The sequence below is a fragment of the Solanum pennellii genome, chromosome 3, assembly GCF_001406875.1.
Source record: "Solanum pennellii chromosome 3, SPENNV200".
NCBI lineage: Eukaryota > Viridiplantae > Streptophyta > Magnoliopsida > Solanales > Solanaceae > Solanum > Solanum pennellii.
Window position 1 is genome coordinate 13,886,742 of NC_028639.1, and position 22,782 is coordinate 13,909,523.

Consider the following 22,782-nt stretch of genomic DNA (forward strand, 5'->3'; position numbering starts at 1 on the left):
AGGTTTAGTTATGTAGGGTTTAGAGATTACAATACATGAACTATTTATTATTGAATATTAAACTTGTTGTAAATTATTAATATATACTAGGTAATTTGTCCGCGCTTCCGCGGTCATAAATAATGATTGCATTGATCTTGCAAATGATTTTTTTACTAATATCCATACATTAAAAATAATGGAAAATAGGTTCTTAAAAACTATTTACAATTTTCAAACATAAATTTGATTATTTATCATTATCAGATAACTCAAGAACCTTTAATGAATGAATTATTCATGAAATAATGAATCATTGATTCTTTAATCAACATTAAAAGGAAAATAAATAAGAAAATAAGAGTATATACAAAGGTATTTCATAATAAAAATAAATATTTAAGTTGCATAGATTATAGAATTGTGATTATATGTCTTAGGAGAAAATTCAAAAAATTGTTAACGTATTAAAAAAATAGAAATTAAGCTTGAACATGAAATAAATTATAACTTTTGAACTTGCATAATGATTTTCTTCAATTGATAAGTGAGAATTTTCATATCTATGTAAACATAGATAATATATAAGCTTATATATAGTACTTTTAAGTCATAGAATTTGATATAGAATATCAAAACATGAATTCTTGGAACTGAGTACAATAATTTTTTTTTGCACAATGAATATACATATTATATGTGTATATGTTCAATATCACCGGAGACAATAACATTGCAGAATCATAAAGAACAGAGTTTAAAACATGTACTCAAAAACAACAATTTATATCATAAGAATAAATTAATGAGTGTAAGAAAACTACACCAGCATATGTAAAATAGAATGAAAAAAAATTGAGTCCACTGAATGCACATTGTCCAATTAAAAAATTATTTCTCTTTAATACCATATGTTTAAAGAATTACATCAGCAAAGTACACGAATATTTAATTTTGCGGAAGTTGAAGAAGAAAATCACAATTTTGGTTGTTTTAAAATTAGAGGAAATCCCTCTATTTATATACAACAAAGGGTAGTGTGAACAAATGTTCATTGTGCCTTATCAGAAAGGTAACAACTATTTGGAAAAGTTTCAACCCTTCGGAAAGTTCACAACCTTTTATAAAAGCCACAACTTTTCATAAAGTCGCAACTTTTCATAAAAGTTGCAACTCTTCATTAAAGTCGCAATTTTTCAAAAAAGTCACAACTTTTGATAAAAGTCGCAATTCTTCATTAAAGTCGTAACTTTTCATAAAAGTCTCAACTCTTCATTACAGTCACAACTTTTCATAAACGTCACATCTTTTCATGAAAGACGAAGACTAGTCTTGAATATAAATAAATTTAACAGAAAATTCTTGCTTGTGGTGGCGCCACGTAGGCGGGCCTAGGGTTCTCTTTTATATAAAGATATGATTATTTACAAAATAATAATACATACTAATAAAATGTGAAATACATGAAATAATATATAATGCAAATATTTGATTTGCATATGTACCGTTAAAAAATATACAATCAATTTCTAATATTTACCAAATATTTATATTTATATAAATCAATCAAAAGATAAGTATATAAAAAGATAAGAAATAAAAACAACACATGTTGATAGGGAACAATAAAGTTTCCAATTAAAAGAATAAAAGAAATAAATATGGTCTAAATATAAAAAAGAAATAAAAACAACAAACTTATAATAAGAAATAAAAACAACACATGTTGATAGGAAACAATAAAGTTTCAAATTAAAAAAATTAAAGAAGTAAAAATGGTCTAAATATAAAAAAGAAATAAAAACAACAAACTTGTATATAGGAAAACAATAAAGTTTCCAATTAAAAATAATAAAATAAATTAATAGGGTAAATATGTAATTTATCATTTTAGTACATGCATTATTAATACCCACATAATTTTTTTTACCTTCTACCCTACATAAATTTATACATATACTCCCACATAAGTTATGTTGGTATTAATTATGTAGAAGGACAAAAATGCAACCAAACATGGTATAAGTAATGTTGACATTTCTACTTAAACAAAAATTTCAACCAAACATTGTATAACTTAATACACTATTTTATACATGAATAAGAGGCAAGTTATACCATAACCAAACGACCCCTAAATGCTTTCACATTTAAGAAAGAGAGGAAACAACGATTTCCAAGAGAGCCTTTGAGCTAGTTTTTGAGTCATTATATCATACCACAGAAAGAGTCATATTTTAGACATATGATCTAAGAATATTTAGGGAGTAGCATTGAGAAACGATAACCGACGTGGGTAGAAAAGGTGATACTTTTTAGATGATAACCTCCGACAACTTCTACTTCTATTTTCTTATGGTGGGAGTTGTATATTATATCATTATACATTGTACTACCTTTGTAGCTCTTGTACCTATTTAGACTAGTTCTTTGGGAGGGTTTTTAGTTAATTGTAAAAAAATATTCTTATATTCGAGTTTCATGTTTATTAATTTGTATTATATTAAAAAGATCTCTTGTTATTAATTTTTGCATTGCCAGTTTTCAATTGGATAGTAAGAGTTCTCCTATCTAGGTGTTATAGTAGGTTATCGAATGACCCGATTGTGACATATATTGACTCAATCATTTCATCCTCCGAATTATTTTCACTTTCATCAATCAATAGAGTTATCTTCCATAGAATAAAATGATTTTTCTAGCTCTACTTAAGCTAATAATTCCGTAGTTATAAATTACAATGAGAAATGGATGAAAGTCTAAATTTTTGAGGATACATGAACGTATATTTTTTTAAAACAAATATTCACCAATACAATATTTTTTTTATACAAGAAGTGAACCAATACAATTTAATATTTCAAGTCTAAGATACAAATCAAATATACATTTTTTATATACAAGAAGTGAAGATTCGTCCATTATGATATATATTTTCTAACTTGTAGATCTGGAAGAATTTTAACTCACAAATACGTATCAAGTAATATAAAGAACGGCAAAATATTAATGAAATTTTAGGTCTAATAATTTGTATGTTATACTATATACCTAGGGTTCAAAATATAAGTAAATAATTCATAACAGATTGACCGGTTTATGTAATACAGAATTGAAGTTATTCACCCCCGTATTGATAAACCATTAAATCATTAAATATAAAATTTTAAACCAGTTGCCAACTATTAGTACGATAATTCAACACTAATAAGCCAATTAACCAAGTTCAAGATTAGCTTATCAATTATAATTCTATTTTAAATAGTCCTATCTTTTAGTATCTGTACCGGTTGTCATGTAATTACAATATCTTCTTTTTAGAAAGAAAAATAAACCATATAAAAGAGATATTTTAAGAAATATAATAAATAATAATAATACAGAAATAACTTTTTTGTGAAGATTTTATGTGGAGAAAATAAGGAAAATTCTTTATGGTCAAACGTCTACTTAATTGAAGTTATATTTTAAGAAATATAATAATAAATATATATTTATTTTTGAAGATTTGAATAGAGAAAATAAGGAAATTCTTTAAAATATATTTATTTTTGAATATTATAGAGAAAATAAAGAAAATTCTTTAAAATCTATACTCATTTTTCTTCTCTTCTTTTCCTCCATTTTTTTTGCAGTCATTCTCTGAATTTTTGCTGAGCTTGTTAAGTGGAATATCGATGATAACCGTAAGTTTTGTTTCTTTACTTATATATTTACTATTTGAATGAATCATTGCATAAACAATCGATTTTGATGGATACTTGTTCTTTCATGTCTCTGTATTTTTTCTTTTTCTTGTTTGTTGGTTACCTGGTGGCTTGTGTGTGTGGATTTTTGAGTTAAGTATATAATTTTACTTTAAGATAAAAGGAAGGTGCTTGATCCTTTGGACTCAAATCATGCATTAGTATTAGCAAATTTTGAGAACATGTCAGTGAAATTTTACTAGTCGAGTCTAGAGAGGATAGAGTGTACATAAGCTGCTATACGTATGTAGAAATACATTTGCCGAACAAGGGGTTCAACTATGTGTACAGTGACTTAATTGATAGAACCTGATAGCATTCCAACATTACCACCTAATTTCTTGAAGGAACTTAGTAAGTTTGATGTTGTTATAGCTAATGATAGGAGCAAGTCTGATAGTTTATTGTGCATATTGGATCAAACATTCCATCCAAAAGTAAATTCATATGAAAATCCATTAATGTCAACGCTAATATGGTAAATCAATTACTTCGCTTTAACTATTCTATGTTCCAAGTATGATGTATTTGATTGTATAACTTTCTTTTATATTAATTATAAATCGTCTATTTGACTGCAAGCAAGAGTTTGATAAACAAAAAACTCACTTGTAAGAGGTTTACTTATAAGAACATTAAACTTATTTACTCGTTTGGCAAACAGCAAAAGTACTTATAAGCCAATATTTTCAAGTAATGCACTTCTCATATGAAGAGTGTTCACTCTGTTATGATTTCGGTTAGGTATCAGATTTTTCTTTTTTTACTCTTCAGTTCAACTTAATTTCTTTTTTAATTCACAGGTGTGTTATAAAGAATTTGTTGCACGTGTGTTAGAATAAATTGAAGTGAGAAATGGAGTGTGTTGTTCAAGGAATTATTGAGACTCAAGTAAGTTCCCCCTATCTCTCTTTTTTCTTCTTTTATAATTAGTAAGGTAAAGTATGTTACTTCTAAAAACTGGCCCTGCAACATTTTGAAAAGATATTGATACTGCTAATCATACCTGCAGCATGTCGAAGCCCTTGAAATTCTGCTTCAAGGGCTTTGTGGTGTGCGTAAACAAGGCTTAAGGATCCATGAATTGTGCCTCAAAAGTGTTCCAAACTTAGGTAAGTGAGATTTCTCGTTGAACTGTTAGGTACTAAGAATTAACTTAATGGTCAGGTATGTATTGATGTGATTGAGACAAATGTTTGCAACCATCAATGCATTCGTATGGAGGTTTGCTCGCCTTAGAGTTTTGACATATATAACTGTCTTCGCAGTTGTCTACATATGATCACAATTCACATATTTGTTTAAGACTAATTTCTCCTCTTGGTTAGACAAGAATAAAAAACAAATTATGATCATTCAAATGTAATTGGTAAAATAATGTCTAAAAATCATTTATGGCTTCTCCCATTATTTTCCTTTTCCCCTTTCCTGCTTGTTTTGTCTGTGGGTTATATTGACCATGTGGTCTGTTGCTTACCATTCTCAGGGTCAGTAGAATCAGAAATACGGCTTGTATGTGATCTTGAGAAGCCAGAAGACACATGGTAAGAGATTTGGTTCGTTGTGCGCCTGTCTCTGAGGATACGTGAAGCCTAACATTTTTTATGTGATCAACAATAGGACTGTTAGGCATGTTGGTGGTCCGATGAGAGGTTCTGGCGCTGAAAAAATCTCATTCTTGGTGAGACCAGTGCAAGAAAGGAAAATAACCAAGAATGCACTAATCTTCTTTAAAAATATTGGCTACAAGCTAGACCACGAGCATCTGAGAGTCGGTTTTGCATTTCATTTCCAAAGAGATGCCCTGATAACTGTAACAGTTTCATCCATCAATAAGATGTTGAAACTTCATGCTATCGATGATGCAGTGCCCGTTACTCCGGGCATTCATCTAGTTGAAGTGACTGCACCAACTTCATCTACAAATTATAATGAAGTTGTCGCGTCTGTATCGTCCTTCTGTGAATATCTTGCACCGTAAGCATCTTTATATTGGTTTGTTGTCCATAATAATAATTGGCTAGTTGTACCTAGTATAATATATTTTATCACTTTTTTCAATGATCATATGTTGCACATAAAAATGATTTTTTTTGACTTCAGGCTCCTTCATTTGTCAAAACCTGGTGTCTCAACAGGGGTTGTTCCTACCGCTGCTGCAGCTGCTGCATCTCTCATGTCGGATGGTAGAGGCACCAAGTAACTAAAATGTAGTTTTACTCAGTGCCATATTTCTGTCTCAAAAAAACTAAGTTTGTTATCCAGTGACTGCTAAATGGCTGGAGGACTCTTGCTCTCTTTGATCTATAATCGTTTTCTCTTAGGTATTTTATACTTTCCTTGTTGATGTGTTAAGCTCAAAGCACATGAAATTTTTAAATGTTTTTGGTCTGTGATTATTACAGTAAGCTATCTGTTTCAAATATTATATGTATGTAATTGTTGATGATTTAGGAATGTGGATATTCGGATTAAGGCGGAAGTGACTTTTGAATTGTATATGACAAAAATACTATAAAAATTATGCTAATTAAACAACTTATTAAAGTACTTCACAAAAACTGTACTTAGTCATTAAAAAGTATCCTACTAGAAAAAAAAGGTTAAGATTTCTATAAAAAAGAAGAGAATTTGAGAAAAATTATGCTTGATTTGAAGTTTGAACTTTGATAAAATTTGTAGAATGCAAGATTGCGTGTAGCTTACTTTTCATTTTAAAAGTTCTTTGTTTTGTTTGTGAAAATATCACCTCTTCCAAATGGTAATATTCACGCACATGCAAATATCAAACTTCAAACTACAAGAAATTTTAGTACATGAAGTATTAGGTAGCAAATACAATATCAAATAAAATGTCTTAAAATCCTCTTTCCAAAGCCACTGAGTTTGCTAATATTCAAACTTGTATGAGGGAGATATGCCCGTTTGAAGTTGGGTTGTCTAGATAAGGAAAATTATCTGAACTTAAAAGGAGTATTATGGTCTTTTCAATACCCAATTAATTTATTTAATTTTTTGTAATTAAGTAGGGGTCTAAACTGATTTTTTTCAGTTTAGGCACTCAAAACTCCCCGCTAGAGTTGCAGAGAAAAGAACTCAAGAGGAGAAAAGAGAAGAAAATGTCAAGATTCTTCAAGTTCTTGGGATTTTGGTTGCGGATTACACCAAGGATTTGTCCCTAAGAGGTATGTGAGTTCACGGAGCGTTGAGTTCGTTCACCCACATACAAAATATGTTTAGTTCAACGTAAACAACATCCTAAAAAGTTTGATGTTTGATGTTCTTGATGTGTGTTCTTGAATTTGCTTTCGTTCTTGAATTGGCCTGAGATCGGTTAGTTTCTTGAGATAATTGTGTTGATTATTAGAGTTGTTTTGAGTTAGATTATTGTATACATGTTTTGGGTAATTGGATCTATAGAAAGATTGAAAAAAATAATAGAAATTAATAAAATTAAGATCAGAAAAATAGTTGAAAAATTCGCCAGGAAAGCCTAAGGAAAAGTTGCTGCAGCACGCCCCACATGCGCAAGAGAGGCTGGGAGGCGCGCCACCAGTGCGCTTGAAATGGGTCTCTGAACTTTAGGGCTAGCGCGCTGCTCCAACACTGCGCTTGGGATGTTTGCCGCAACCCATTTTCAAAGTTTAGCCCGTTTTAGTCCTTGCGAAGTGTATAAACACTTCCTATTGATTCTAACTTCGCTGAATGAATTCTAAACATATAGAAATTATCCATAAAGATGAGTGAAGAGCCAAGTCTATAGAGTTTTTTGAGTCATTTCAAAAGTATTTTAAAATTATTTTTTGAACTTGTTTCAAGACATGAGAGATGAATTGAGTAAGAGTAAGAGTGAAGTTTATTTTCTTTAAAAGATTATATGTGAACTAAGTACTCCGACCCAAAGAGTAAATGCTTTCACATTTAAGAAAGAGAGGAAACATCGATTTCCAAGAGAGCCTTTGAGCTATTTTTTGAGTCACTATTTCAAACCACAGAAATTCATATTTTATACATATGATTTACGAATTTAGGGAGTAGCATTGAGAAATGATATGGCAATGAGTTTACAGTAACTCAAGTCTCCATAAATCACATAACCAACGTGTGTAGAAAAAATGATTCTTTTTAGATGATAACCTCTGACAACTTCTACTTCTCTTTTCGTATGGTGGGAGATGTATATTATTTCATTATACATTGTACTATCTTAGTAGCTCTTGTACGTGTTTAGATTAGTTCATTGGGAGGATTTTTCGGTTAATTGAAAAAAGAAAGATTCTTACATTCGAGTTTCATGTTTATGATATAGTATTATATTAAAGAGATCTCTTGTTTATTGATTTCCGCATTGCTTGTTTTAAATTGGATAGCAATAATTCTCCTTTTTAGGTGTTATAGTAGGTGACCGAACGACCCGGTTGTGACATATTTTGACTCAATCATTTCATCCTCTGAATTATTTTCACTTTCACCAATCAATAGAGTTATCTTCCATAGAATAAAATGATTTTTCTAGCTCTACTTAAGCCAATAATTTCGTATTTATAAATTACAATGAGAAATGGATGAAAGTCTAAATTTTGATGGTGCATGAACGTATATTTTTTTAAAACAAATATTAACAAATACAATATTTTTTATACAAGAAGTGAACCAATACAATTTAATATTACAAGACTAAAATACAAATCAAATATACATTTTTATACTTAAGAAGTGAAGATTCGTCCATTATGATCCAGACTTGCTAACTTGTAGATCCGTAAGAAGTTTAACTCACGAATACGTATCAATTCATATAAAGAGCGGCAAAATATTAATGAAATTTTAGGTCTAATAATATGTACCTTATACTATATAGTAGGATTAAAAATACAAGTAAATAATTCTTAACAGATTGACCGGTTTATATAATACAAAATTAAAGTTATTCACCCTTGTATCGATAAATCATTAAATATAAAATTTTATACTAGTAGCCAACTATTAATACGATAATTCAACACTAATAAGCCAATTAACCAAGTTCAAGATTAGCTTATCAATTATAATTCTATTTTAAATAGCCCTATCTCTTATCATCTATACCGGTTGTTATGAAATTATAATATCTTCTTTTTAGAGATAAGAATGAACAGTATAGAAGAGATATTTTTTAAAAATATAATAAATAATAATAATACATAAATAATTTTTTTGTGAAGATTTTATGTGGAGAAAATAAGCAAATTCTTTATGGTCAAATGCCTACTTAATTGTAGATATATTTAAAAAAATATAATACCAAAAAAAATATTTATTTTTGAAGATTTGAATAGAGAAAATAAGGAAATTGTCAGTGTGAACATTTCTGTTGTGATAGAATATGTGCCTTCACTTAACAGAACAATGGACCAGGTCCCTTACTACACGAATAAGTATAAACAGAAAGTTAAATGCAGTTTGAACCAACACAACGATTTTACGTGGAAACCTCCTTGCTTAAGGGAGTAAAACCATGACCTGTTTCACAGTATTTTCTATCGTTTTCACTAATCTTCAAAAGCAAAAGTAAAACACGATTACAACAAATGTGAGAAGAAGTTTTTAATCTCACGTTCAAGCAATAGTCTCTATTGCTTAACAAGCCTAAGTAGAAATGAATCTACACACTAAGCTATCCCACTTAGACAACTTAGAATTTCAACACTACCCACTGATTCCTTTATAGTTTCAGGAATAGTTTACAATGTAAGAACAAGAGAATATATTCTTAAACAGCTACACTAAATGCTCCAGAGATTTCTGTTGTTCTTAGAATAATTCTGCCGTTTTCTTGGTAATGGCCTTTGGAAGAGTTCTTGAAAATTTCTTTGTCAAGTTGCAAAAACCACCGATGATGTTTAGGAAAGTGCCTTTTATATGGACAATTCACTTTCCTTAAACTCTTTGTCATTGGTTGGAGAAGTCCCACTTTCGGACGCCGTTGGGAAGAGTGCACCTACTTTCTGTACCTTCTCCAGCTGGTAGTCAACCGGCTCGTCACATTGAGAGCCTGGTACCTTTACAAGGTCTCTGAGTTTGTTTTCATCTTCAACACTCAAGTAAGAAACCTGGTACCTTTACAAGGTCCCTAAGTTTGTCAAATCATCAAAACTGCAAATAACATATTGTGTGTGTGAGATTATTACTTCAGTCATGACATTCTGTTGTGTGTGTGAGATCATAACTTCAGTCATGACATTCTGCTGTGTGTGTGAGATCATTACTTCAGTCATACTATGTATACCAATTTAGAACTTGCCTTATTAGTCTTGCTTTGGTGATTGACTGTTATTAAAAAAGGATCATAGACTGTTATTGAAAATATTCCACTTAGCCTAAAAGAAACCAACCAAATTAAAGTTATACGCCTGAATACAAATCTTTGAGCCTTGAACTGTTCTTTTATTTAATTACCCAATTCACGTCCCCGTCGTTCATTATTGACTTATATTTTGGCTTTGGTCTCTCCTTGATCTATAATTGTTTTTTCTTAGGTATTGTATACTTTTCTTGTTTATGTGTTAAGATCAAAGAACTGTTTACATGTTTTTGGTCTGTGTTTACTACAATAAATCTTGTATGTATGTAATTGTTAGGAATGTGGATATTCGGATTAAAGGCGGAAGTGGATTTTAAATTGTCTATCACAAAAATTCTTTATACATTAAAGTAATTAAACAACTTACTAAAATACTTCACCAAAACTCTACTTAGTCATTCAAAAGTATCCTACAAGAAAATAAATGTAAATAATTCTTTCAAAAGGAAGAGAATTTTGAGAAAAATTATGCTTGATGTGAAGTTTGAACTTCGGTTAAATTTGTGGAATGCAATAATTCTACCTGAAGCTTACATTTTATTTTAAAAGTTCTTTGTTTTATTTGTAAAAATTTCACCCCTTCCAATTGGGAATATTCATGCACATGCAAAGAGCGAATTTAGGAAGGCCAAAGAAGAGTCACATGACACTATTTCTTTAGAAAAATTTACTAAATATGTACATATAGTGAGAAGTAAAAACATATATAAGAGATATATTATGTAAAATGACACTTTTTAAACTAAAGTTGTGCATACCTAAATTGGTTTAGCGCAGAAATTTTACATGTTAAATTGTGTTTAAACCTACGTAGCCTCATTTTGATACATCTAAGAAAAATGAAATTCAAAGAATAAAAGTTGTTTTCATTGTATAAAAAAAAATATTATTTTTACTGATGTTATTTTGATTCACTTCAAACAAAGAGAAAATCCATCAAGAAGAAGTTATAAAATGTAATTTAATTTTGTTAAGAAGTGTAGTACTTTACGTGAATTATGTTTTTTTTTTATATTTTATTGCTTTTTAATATCATGTTACATTATTCATTTATAGTTTCTTATCTTAAAAGGTCGCACTATTGACGAAATATGTTGTGTAGGCCAATATACACACATATCCTTGATCAATAACAATGTCAAAATCTCAAACCTCGAGTCATGATGACACTTACCATAACTCAACAGTAGGTAGCCAACTCATATCCTAGAATAACAAGTAATTAACATATTAGGTAGAAACAATAACCAACAAGACAGATAAAGAGCTATTCAAGGAAAACAGTGGTAAATGACAACATCAAAACAAATCCACAATAGATCCCGTTGACACCCAATTTATTTTTTCCCAACTAATTTCTTCCAAATTATTTTCTTTATGCGTCTACTGATTTTGAAAACTTAATAGTGTATCAGCTATTATAATCGTCTTTAACTTATTTTTTTTAAAAAAAGAAATGATCTACGTAGTTTACTATCTGTTATATTACTCTCATTGTTAAATTTATTGTTATTTTGCAGAAGATGTCATATTGTTAGTTTGTTAAATCTATTCATCTATGTTCGCAGTCTTCTTTTGTAAAAAATAATTCACCAATTGTAACGACCTTAAGTACCCCCTAGGCGTTACCGGCGTGTTCGTCCTCGAAGAGGACTTAGACTAGCCCTTAGCATATGTCATGACATATCATAGGTAGAGAAAAGTGTGGAAAACTAAAACTTTTACATAGTGAAGTATACTTAGACTTCTCGTTTATCATTTATGGAGTTTACATGGACTCCTCGCTTATAAAATTTACATAGACTTCTCATTTAGCATATTAACATCAACATAGTCTAATACTTGTCTCACATATAACCATCTAAATAGAATTACAACATTTGGGCATAGCCCTTAAAAGTACAATATGCCACATATAGGCTTACAACAAAGTCTCAACATAAGAAATGAATAAGTGTCTTTAGACATAGACAAAACTACTAAAATCTAGATATGTGACACCATCCTCGAAACTTTGAGGACTCACCAACAACTTGGGAAAAGATCCAAGTCTTCCTTTCAAATGGCCACAAACTCCTCAACGGCCCGAACCTTAAATATTTGGGAAAAAGAGAGAAATATGGGTTAGTACATCACACGTACTAAGTATGACTTCTATGTACAAAAATCATCAATGCATGAGAAAAAGGACATTTTAGTCAAATCATGTTTTCTAACAATTTAACTCAATGTGCACATATAGCAAGCATAGTAAGTCAATTAAACATGATATCAACCCAACATGTAGATAACCTAAGTAATACTTGTGCAATTCTAAGGATAGAATTCCATAACCCTATCCCAAGCTAAGTACCACATTAGATCACCCACTTCATACATACTACATAACTTCATATATCATCATGGCATGCTTTATGCATAAAGACCACACATATAAATTGACATGCATTCTATATAATCAACTTAAATCATAAAGAACACTACTAGAACCATCCTTCAAGAACCCACAAGTGCAATGTGTAAGAGAAGTCTCATACCCTCCCTCACACTATGTAGAAACATAAGGAAAAGCCCTTATATGAGTTCATACACTTACTTGTTCATTTACTTTTACATTAGGGAAATAAGTGCAATAACCGACATTATACCATGTGAGTTACATGGAATCCGGTGTTCTACTCCACACCTAAACGAGAGGGTTAAAACTTGCCTAAGGTGTAACCATTCGTACATAGCTATCTAGGTGGATCCACTAAGTTATAGTCCTATGTAGGCACATAAATAAGGGTCAAGGAGATTGTTGCTAGGAAGCCTAACTTACTAAGGTGGTGGGTCGCATCTCATGAGACAACACATAACATGGGAATTCGTACTCACTAAACGTGAGAAAACCCATGTGGGAGGCCGAACTTACGAAACATGAGACCTCCAACTCATTTTACATGCCCTTTCGGTGCTAAACATCTATTCCTTTCTTGTAACCAATACAAGAAAGGAATAGATGTCCACTTAGCACTTTAGAAACTAATACACATGTCCACTTAGCACTTTATTATAATGATGAAAACATTATCAATCATATAATAATCATATTATAAGATGCATACATATTTCATGGCTATCTTAGATGTCTAGGGTTAAGGATGAGGAACACTTATAATCATCATCACAACCACACAAAACAGACATAGAAGAAGTGGCTTACCCAGATTTTTGTCCTGGGGGTTCGAAAAATAAATATATAAATGTGTATATAAGCCAATACAAAATTAAAGGAAGTAGTAGTATATAATTTTAGTGGCGGACCCTTGAATTTTTTTGGGTTTAAACCCACACTTTTAGCATGTTTTATAAATAAAAAATGAAAAAAGTGAAAATCGGAACTGAAATTAAAAAAGAGAAGAGAAAACTGAAAATAAGAAAAAGAAAATGCTAACGCGGGGATTCAGTCCCTCGACATGAAGGGTAATTTCTAAGGGAAATGCCGTTGGGATATCTGCTCTACTTTGTCATTTAGGGGGTTCAAAATGCATGTATCCACATAAATAGAGAAAATTACCTTACATATATTGTGTAATTTTTTGCAGAGGGATTTCGGATGAACCCTCTGGAAGCAACATGGGTCCGCCCCTGCATAGAAGTATTACTATCTAAGCAACATCATCGTTCATAATTGAATGCAAGAAGATTCAATCAACATATCCCTTGCCCTTTCATGATCTTCATACTTCCATTACCAATAATACACAATTCAATACATAAACAAAGTAAATTCAAGAAGTAATACATAGCAATTAGTATTCTACATAATCTATAACTCATCATCTTCCACAATTACGTAAAACTTGCAACATAAAATGAGTTTAGAGAAGAACAAGGGTCTGAGAGGGAATCTCAAGTAATCATCAACAATTAGACATAATTCCATATTTAATCAACAATAACAGATCATAATTCATCATAATTGAACAACAATTTCGTTTTGATAAGAGGGCTCATGTAAACCCTAGTCTTGGGGGATTTAGAAATTCATCTTTTGGAGGGACCTATTGGGGAAAGGAATCCCAAGAGTGAAAGAAACCATAAATTAGGGATGATTTGCCACTATTTGAGTTGTATTACTTGGTGAATTTGTCTCCTTCTTGAAGCTCTAGTATTCTTTCAATAGAGGTTTGAGTTGGGGAGAGTGAAAGTTGAGAGTAGTTGGAGCTAAGTGGGTTTGGAGAAATAATAGGGTGTTAGGTTAGTCAATGAGTCGTAACCCTTTTTATAGTCCTTAATTAACTTAATTAACCACCACTTAAACCCTAATTAATTACCTAACTAATTGACCAACTATCCCAAATTAATGAAAAACTTGGCAGTGAAGTGGGATTCCAAACGATAGAACCCCATTTACGGTCCGTAGACCAAACAACGAAACCGTACTGGTGCTCCGCGGTTTTGGTAAGAGAGTGCATTTTGGAGCCTTTCCAATATTTGACTTAGTGTCAACCAACGGCCCCAAACTACGTAGCATCGTTCAAACGACGGCTCGTCGTTTCTGTTTGTGGTTGCACACTGTCAAATGGGACAATTTTGGGGTCAATGGATGGGTCCTCCTCAAGGACCTTTAGGGTGGTCCTTGGGGAGTCTTACCCCGATGTTTAAACCTAAAAACTATCTAACACATGTTTAGTACATTTTTACCAAATTTGAGTGAATTCCGACTCTTAAAACCCCTTGAAACATGCCAAGGCACACTAGCACAAATTTCACTACTCTCCGGATGTATAGGTCGTCCCTTGACTTTATGACTCTAACACATCCTAATTCGGTTTATTACTTTTATTTTAGGTCTAAAAAATCTTTATTAAACATATGAGGGTTGTAATCTATGTCATGGAATTAACTGGGTGTTACAATATCCGTTCCCGAATGACACCTTAAACCTTCTATTAATAAAAAGGAGAAGACTCAAGACTAGCATCCCAACAACAAGCAATATCATCATCATGAGTCACAGATCATAGGAGGAATTTCAACTCCTATCAACCCATAAACATAGCATCAACATATAGGAACTTAATCCACATTTCAAGAAACATAAAAGCTTATCATTTACGTCACATAAGGATGAACGACCTTCTCCATATTAGCATGAGCTCAATATGGAAACCTTCAAAGAGTTGACATGCAAATTCCTTATCAAGACAACTCTAAACATGTTCAATACAATTCTCATGAAAACAATATAGCACACTACATATTTAAGTGCAAGTTAACCATTGAGGCACACTTCATGAAAACCCTATTTAGGCATGAATTTCAACAAAAATATGCACATACTAGAGATACATGATAAGTCCAACATTTTCCGTAATATTCATTTAAGGGTACTACTAACCTCAACCTTGGCTAGGAGTAAGAGGAAAAAGATGAGGGTAGTGGGACTTCGTGTCGGCCTCCCATGTTGCTCTCTCAACTAGATGGTTCCTCCATAGAAATTTTACGGAGGCAACCTCTTTAATCCTCAATTTCTTAACTTTCCGATCCAAGATCTTAAACGAAACCTCTTCATAATAAAGGTTCTCATTAACCCCTAAACCTTCTAGAGGGAGAACCGACTCCGGATCACCTATACACTTCTTGATCATAGACACATGGATCACCGGATGAACCGAGGCCAATTTAATCGGAAACTTTAACTCATATTCCACTTCCCCAACTCTCTTTAATATTTTGTAAGGTCCCACATAACAGGGACTAAGTTTCCCTTCTTTCCAAACCTCATCACCCCTTTCATGGGTGAAATTTTCAAGTAGACCCAATCTCTGACTTCTAATTCAAGGTCTCACTTTCTATTGTCGACATAAGATTTTTGCCTACTATAAGACGTTTTCAACCTCTCTTTTATGAGTCAACTTTCTCGGTGGCCTCATATACTATTTCAGGACCAAGAAGAGCAAACTCACCCACTTCAAACAATCCAACCGGGGATAGACACCTCTACCATAAAGTTCTTCAAAAGGAGCCATAGCGATACTTGAATGGTAGTTATTGTTGTAGGTGAACTCTATCAAAGGTAGGTAATCATTCTAGTTCCCCTTGAAATCGAACACACAACATATCTTCTAGGGTTTGAATGGTGCGATCCGCTTGTCCATATGTTTGAGGGTGGAAAGCGGTGCTATGTTTTACTTGAGTATCAAGCCCATTTTGGGAAGATCTCAAAAAATTCAAAGTGAATTGAGCTCCTCTATCCGAAATGATCGACAAGGGGCCCCCATGCAACTTTATGATCTCCTTAACATACAATCTAGCATACTCCTCCGCCGAGTAAGAGACTTTTATAGGACGGAAGTGGGATAACTTAGTCAACCTATCCATTATAACCCAAGTGGATTAATGTAGTCTACACGTCCATGTTGATATCATCCCACTTCCAATTGGAGATATCAATTTCTTGTGGTAGACCTCCCAGTCCTTGATGCTCGGCTTTGACTTTTTGGCTATTTGATCACCTAGCCACAAAATTATCTATCTCTCTTTTCATTATATTCCATTCCACCAATAAATCTCACGCAAGTCATGATACATCTTGGTGACTCCCGGATGGATGAAATATCGGGATCCATGATTCTCTCCCTTAAACCATCCACATCCGGCAAGCATAACCTTCCTTGGTACCTAAGTACACCATCCTCCCCTTGGGAGAAAGATTCATTATACTTTCTAAGGACCGATTATTTCCACTCCATCAATAGAGGATCAAGATGTTGCTTAGACTTCACACACCCCACTAAAGAAGACTCGGGGTTATGACGGATCATATAACCACCCTTTGAAGATTCTTCTAGTAGGATACCCTACCGGGCCAATCTATGAAACTTCTTCACTAGCTCTTTTTTTTCATCAAACACATGAGTCACACTACCCATGGACACTCGACTCAACGCATCCACAACCACATTCGCTTTTCCGGGATGGTAAAAGAAAATCATGTTATAATCATTTAAAAGTTCTAACCATATTCTTTGGCATAGATTCACGTCTTTTTGAGTGAACACATATTGAAGACTCTTGTGATCGGTGAACATATCAATATGTACCCTATAGAGGTAGTATCTAAAAAATTTTGAGGAAAATACTACGGCCGCAAGCTCAAGGTCATGAGTTGGATAATTCTTCTCATGTGGCTTGAGTTGCCTAGAGGCATACGCTATCACTTTGACATGTTTCATGAGCAAACATCCTAGACCCACTCGGAAGGCATCACAATAAACCAGAAATCCTTTGGTTGCCTCCGATAAGGTCAATACCGGAGTGTAGATGAGTCTATCTTCCAATAATTAAAAGCTTTGTTCACACGGTTCCGACTTTTCGAACATGGAATTCTTTTGGGTCAAGCCGTTAATGGAGATGGGATAGACAAAAATCACTCAAAAAATCACCTATAGTAACCGTCCAACCATAGAAAACTTTGGATGTCAGTAGGATTCAAAGGTCGAGGCAAAATTTTAACCACTTCCGTCTTCCTCGGATCAACCTCTACCTCTTCACTAGAGACAATGTGACCAATAAACACAACAAATCTCAACCAAAATTCACATTTACTAAACTTAGCAAAAGTTGTTTATCCTTAAGAACTTGCAAAACTATCCTCAAATGGCTCATATGATCATTCTCACTCCTAGATTATATTAAAATGTCATCAATGAAGACAATCACAAACAAATCAATATAATTTCTAAAAACTCGATTCATAAGGTCCATGAAAGCCACCGGGTCATTGGTTATACCAAAGGACATAACTAGGAATTCAAAGTGACCATATCTTATTCGGAATGCCGTTTTTGGAATTTCAACCTCCCTCACTGTAAGTTGGTGATAACCTGACCTCAAGTCAATCTTTGAAAATTAACTCTTGGAGTTTATCAAACAAATCATGAATCCTAGGGAGTGGGTACTTATTTTTTATGGTGACCTTGTTTAATTTATAATAGTTGGTACACATTTCAAAGACCCTAAGTGAGAACATCCCTTTCACTTTAGAAACCAATACACAAGTGAGTAAATCTTCCACTTAGCACTTTATTGTAATCATGAAATCATTATCAATCATATAATAATCATATAATAACATGCATACATATTTCATGGCTATCTTAGATGTCTATGGTTAGGGAGGAGGCACACTTATTATCATCATCACAACCACACACAATAGACATAGAAGTATTACTATCTAAGTAACATCATCTTTCATAATTGAATTCAAGAAGATTCAATCAACATACCTCTTTGACCTTTAATGGCCTTCATACTTCCACTACAAAGAATACACAATTCAATACATAAACAAGGTAAATTCAAGAAGTAATACATAACAATTAGCATTCTACATAATCTATAACTCATCATCTTCCAGAATTACATAAAACATTCAAGATATAATAAGTTAAGAGAAGAACAAGGGTCTAAGGGGGAATCTCAAGAAATTATCAATAATTAGCCATAATTCCATAGTTAATCAACAACAAAAGATCATAATTCATCATAATTAAACAACAATTTTGTTTTGAAAGGAGGATTCATGTATAGATTGAGACCCTAGTCATGGGGAATTTAGAAATTTATCTTTTGAAGGGACATCTTGGGGAATGGAATCCCAAAAGTGAAAGCAATCATATCTCAGGGATGATTTTCCATGGATTTGAGTTGGATTCCTTGGTGAATTTGTCTCCTTCTAGAAGCTATAGTGTTCCTTCAATGGAGGTTTGAGTTGGGGAGAGAGAAAGTGGAGAAAAGTTGGAGATAAGTGGGTTTGGGGAAATAATGGGGTGTTAGGTTTGTTAATGAGTTGGAACCCTTTTTATAGTCCCTAATTAACTTAATGAACCACCCTTTAACCCCTATTAATTACCTAACTAATTAACCAACTATCCCAAATTAATGAAAAACTTGGCAGTGAAGTGGGGTTCCAAACGACGGAACCCCGTCTATGGTCAGTAGACCAAACCACGGCACTGTACTGGTGCTCCGAGGTTTTGATGAGAGAGTGCATTTTGTATCCTTTTGATATTTTACTAAGTGTAAATCAACGTCCCTAAATGACAGAGAATCATTAAAACGATGGCTCGTCATTTGTGTGTGTGGTTGCACACTGTCAAATGGGGGTCAATGGATGGGTCCTCCTCAAGGACCCTTAGGGGGTTACTTGGGGAGTCGTTCCTAGATGTTTTGACCCTAAAACAATATAACACATGTTTAATACCTTTTTACAAAATTTGATTGACTTTCGACTCTTAAAACCTCTTGAAACATGCTAAGGCACACTAGCAAAAATTTCACTAGTCCCCGGATGTCTTGGTCGTTCCTTGACGTTATGACTCTAACACATCGTAATTTTGTTTAGTACTTTTTATTAGTTAAAATAACATTATTCAATATATGATGCTGTAATCTAGGTCATGGAATTTTCGGGGTATTACACATGTCCTTTATTTATACTAAAATAGATACACTTTGAATAGTTATAAACTTTGACTTCTTAATTTTAATCAAAGATGTCATTCCTTATTTTCAATGTTGATATGGAATGTTCCTTACAAGTAGTAAATTTCTAACTAAATTGCTTGGGACAATTTATACTTGTAGGTAACTTCGAAGTAGTAAATTTAATTAATCATAGAGTATGTTGTTTAGATAAATACTTGAATTAGTAGTCTAAATTTAATTTCCCAAACATTGGCTTAACCTTGAGAATATTTTTTTTTTTTTTAAAAAAAAAGGAGACTTATTTTTTAGTTATCATAATTAGGCAAATCATTTTTATTATGAGCTAATCATGGAGGCACTTTGCTAAAGTAATTTATCATCTTAAAAATCTTATTTTAGTTACGACGTGCGAACAATTTCCCTTTTTCTAACTTGGTTTTTTTAGTTATTTGGATATTATTTATTTATATATGTAAAGCCTAGATGTGTGTTACATTAGGGATATTAGAGTTCCCAAACTTAGCTAGGTTACTACAAATTGCTATCACTAGTGTAGTAGTGTGTCCTACTAGGTCCTCCGCTAATTGGTGTGCCACCATAGTAGGAGGGGTTACAAAAACTATAAAGCAATCATTATTACTACTAGATCTTGCTTGACTTGACAAAATGTGGGCTACTTTATTGCCTTCTCTAAAATTATGTTGGTGCACCAGGTTCTGCGTTTTTCTTAGCGAGTATCTGTAATTAGAGATTAAGGAGGTAAACATTGAAGCTTGAGAACCTGTGAGAAGGTTGATTACCTCTATTGAGTCAATAACAATAAGGAGTGGAAGAAAACTATGTTGTAAAGCAATTTCAGCACCATTAATAAAGGATATGATTTCCATAAAAGTAGAGTTTAAACATCAAAGTCTTTGGTTATATCCCAATTTGTAGTTACCAGAATTGTCCCAGATGAATCCTCTGATGCCGCTGACTCTCATAGTAGTGGAAACGGAGCAATCAATATTAAGTTTATAGTAAGGGGGGAGGAGGAGGTTACCGATTTATTTGAATGGATATCCTATCCGAGGGGCAAGTAGGGAAGGACTTAGTAGTATACTTATACTCGATGGCGTGAGTAAAAACTTGGGGGGTCAAGATTCGACTACACATGTTGTGGAAGACATTGTTGTTCCCGTTGATCCAAATATGCCAAATTGCGAATAGGTACAGCGCGTTCCAATTAATGAGATGATTTGTAGAGGGGATAAAGATTTTTTAGATCAAGAATCCAATCGTAATGTTAACCACTATGTTTATAATAGTGTGACTGAGCCCCAATTCTATCTAGAAAGCTCGGTCAATAAGACACTCTAAAAAGATATTTTTAGTAGATTATATACATGTGTTGCAGATATTACTCTAATTTGAGGTAACCACTTTGAGTTTATGGAGATAAACACTTGAGGGAATCCTATTATGGTAGAAAAGCCATAAGAAGAATTTATTTTAGGGAGGGTTTCTAGACACAAAATCCAACGAAAATCTATGTGGTGCTGCTAGTTTGGGATGGGGATCATGACCTTGTAAATAGAGTTTATGGTGAATTTACCATTATCATTAAGGGACCATCAAGGTGTATCCCCTTTGAGATTATTAATGATAGGGGTTGAATGAATTTTATCTAGGATAGATCTAGGGAAGTTAAAAGAACACAAATCAAAGTTCCACTGGTTATTAACCCTTAACTCAACGACTTTTTTGTTCAAGTTGGAGATGTTAATAGGACCCTCAACAAGCTATCTAAGGTTAGTGGTGGGAATCCAGTTATATGATCAAATGTTGGCTCGAACATTTGTCACAATAAGTCATCTATTGCCTTAACAACAATATTTTCACGCTGACATGACATTTTTCCAGATAAAGGACATGTTCTTCCTATTGCGCCTATAGTTGTTACAATAATACAAACAGTTTTCCCAGGGTGACTTAGGATCACTAAAAATTCTCCAGGCTAGACTGGTCAACATGGCTTTATTCTTTGTGTTAACATCACAAATTCCTAACCCTCCGAGAGGCTTGGAAGAGGTGTTGGTGTCCCATTTAAGATAATGAATTTTCTTCCTACTAAAGGAGCTACGCCAAATAAAATCTCGTTGAATTTTGTAGATACTTGGAAGGGTCTTTTTGGGAAGTAAAGGTAGGGTAATTCGGTATAGAGTTAAGGGTGGAATATTCTACGGCGATTCTGCCCGCCATGGAGAGCAAATTAATCTTCCAGTCCCCTACTTTTTGTTTCATCCTATCTAGAATGAAAAGGAAGTCTCGAGGCCTAGGACAGTTGTAAAGAATAGGAAAACTAGATACTTGACGAAATTCCTAGTATGATCAATTCCAAAGGTAGTAGATAGCTGGGAGATTATGATAGTACTACACTTAGATGAAGGGTTGATCTTGGATTTTGTTTTACTAACACTTTGTCCAGAAACATGGCAGAAGATCTCAATACTTTGGGCCCGTAAAATTGATGGAGTTATCATTTTCTTTAGCCATAAGGGTAAGATTATCAGCATAGAATAGATGGAACCAAAAAAGGCCACGAGTAGAAAGATTTATAGGAGTCCATAGACCTATATCAACCTGGTAATTAATGTAATTGGAAAGAGGGTCCTCCTGCCGGATTCCTCAGGTGGGGTTAAAAAAACTATTTTTTAGACGAGGTAGTAACATAAGGCATGATGAGTTTAGAGATGTTGTGGGACATTTAAGGTAAACCAGAGCACTATAGAAAAATGACCACTCAAGCTTATCATATGCTTTCTCTAGGTCAAGTTTGAGCATAAAATTGCCTACTAATGAGTGCTTAAAGTTGTTGATAATTTCTTGGATCACAATGGCATTATCCACAGGTCTTCTACCCTTAAGAAAAATGGATTGAAAGGAGCAAATAATTTTTTGAAGAAAGGGTTTCATTGTAAAATTTTACAATCTTCGAAATAATTTTCTAAACAGAGCCCTATGGGTCGGCAGTTTCTAACGATGTTGGCATTTTGTATCTTTGGAATTAGACAAAGATAAGTCTCATTGATAATAAGAGGGACTTTCGAATTTTTGAAAACCTCATGATTCCGATCTCTGATGGTCGGACCAATAATATGCTAGTATTGTTGACAAAAGAAAGGGTGTAACCCGTCTGGGACAGAAGCTTTAAAAGGTTGGAAAAAGTTAATCGCCTGAGTCATTTCCAAATCC

General features: G+C 33.0%; 1 protein-coding gene across 1 annotated transcript; it reads left to right on the top strand.

The window, feature by feature from the left end:
• The first annotated feature begins 4,580 nt into the window (after positions 1-4,580).
• LOC107014201 (mediator of RNA polymerase II transcription subunit 18-like) lies at positions 4,581-5,928 on the top strand. Its single transcript, XM_015214050.1, has 5 exons — positions 4,581-4,616; positions 4,738-4,837; positions 5,212-5,269; positions 5,346-5,702; positions 5,829-5,928. Exons 1-5 carry the CDS (start codon positions 4,581-4,583, stop codon positions 5,926-5,928), a joined length of 651 nt encoding a protein of 216 aa, XP_015069536.1.
• Positions 5,929-22,782: the final 16,854 nt, after the last annotated feature.

Excerpts from the sequence above, each read along its gene's own strand:
- LOC107014201 (XM_015214050.1), top strand. The coding sequence starts at position 4,581 with ATGGAGTGTGTTGTTCAAGGAATTATTGAGACTCAA. Across the intron at positions 4,617-4,737 it reads AAGGAATTATTGAGACTCAA|CATGTCGAAGCCCTTGAAAT; the intron begins GTAAGTTCCCCC and ends TCATACCTGCAG. Across the intron at positions 5,703-5,828 it reads TTCTGTGAATATCTTGCACC|GCTCCTTCATTTGTCAAAAC; the intron begins GTAAGCATCTTT and ends TTTTGACTTCAG.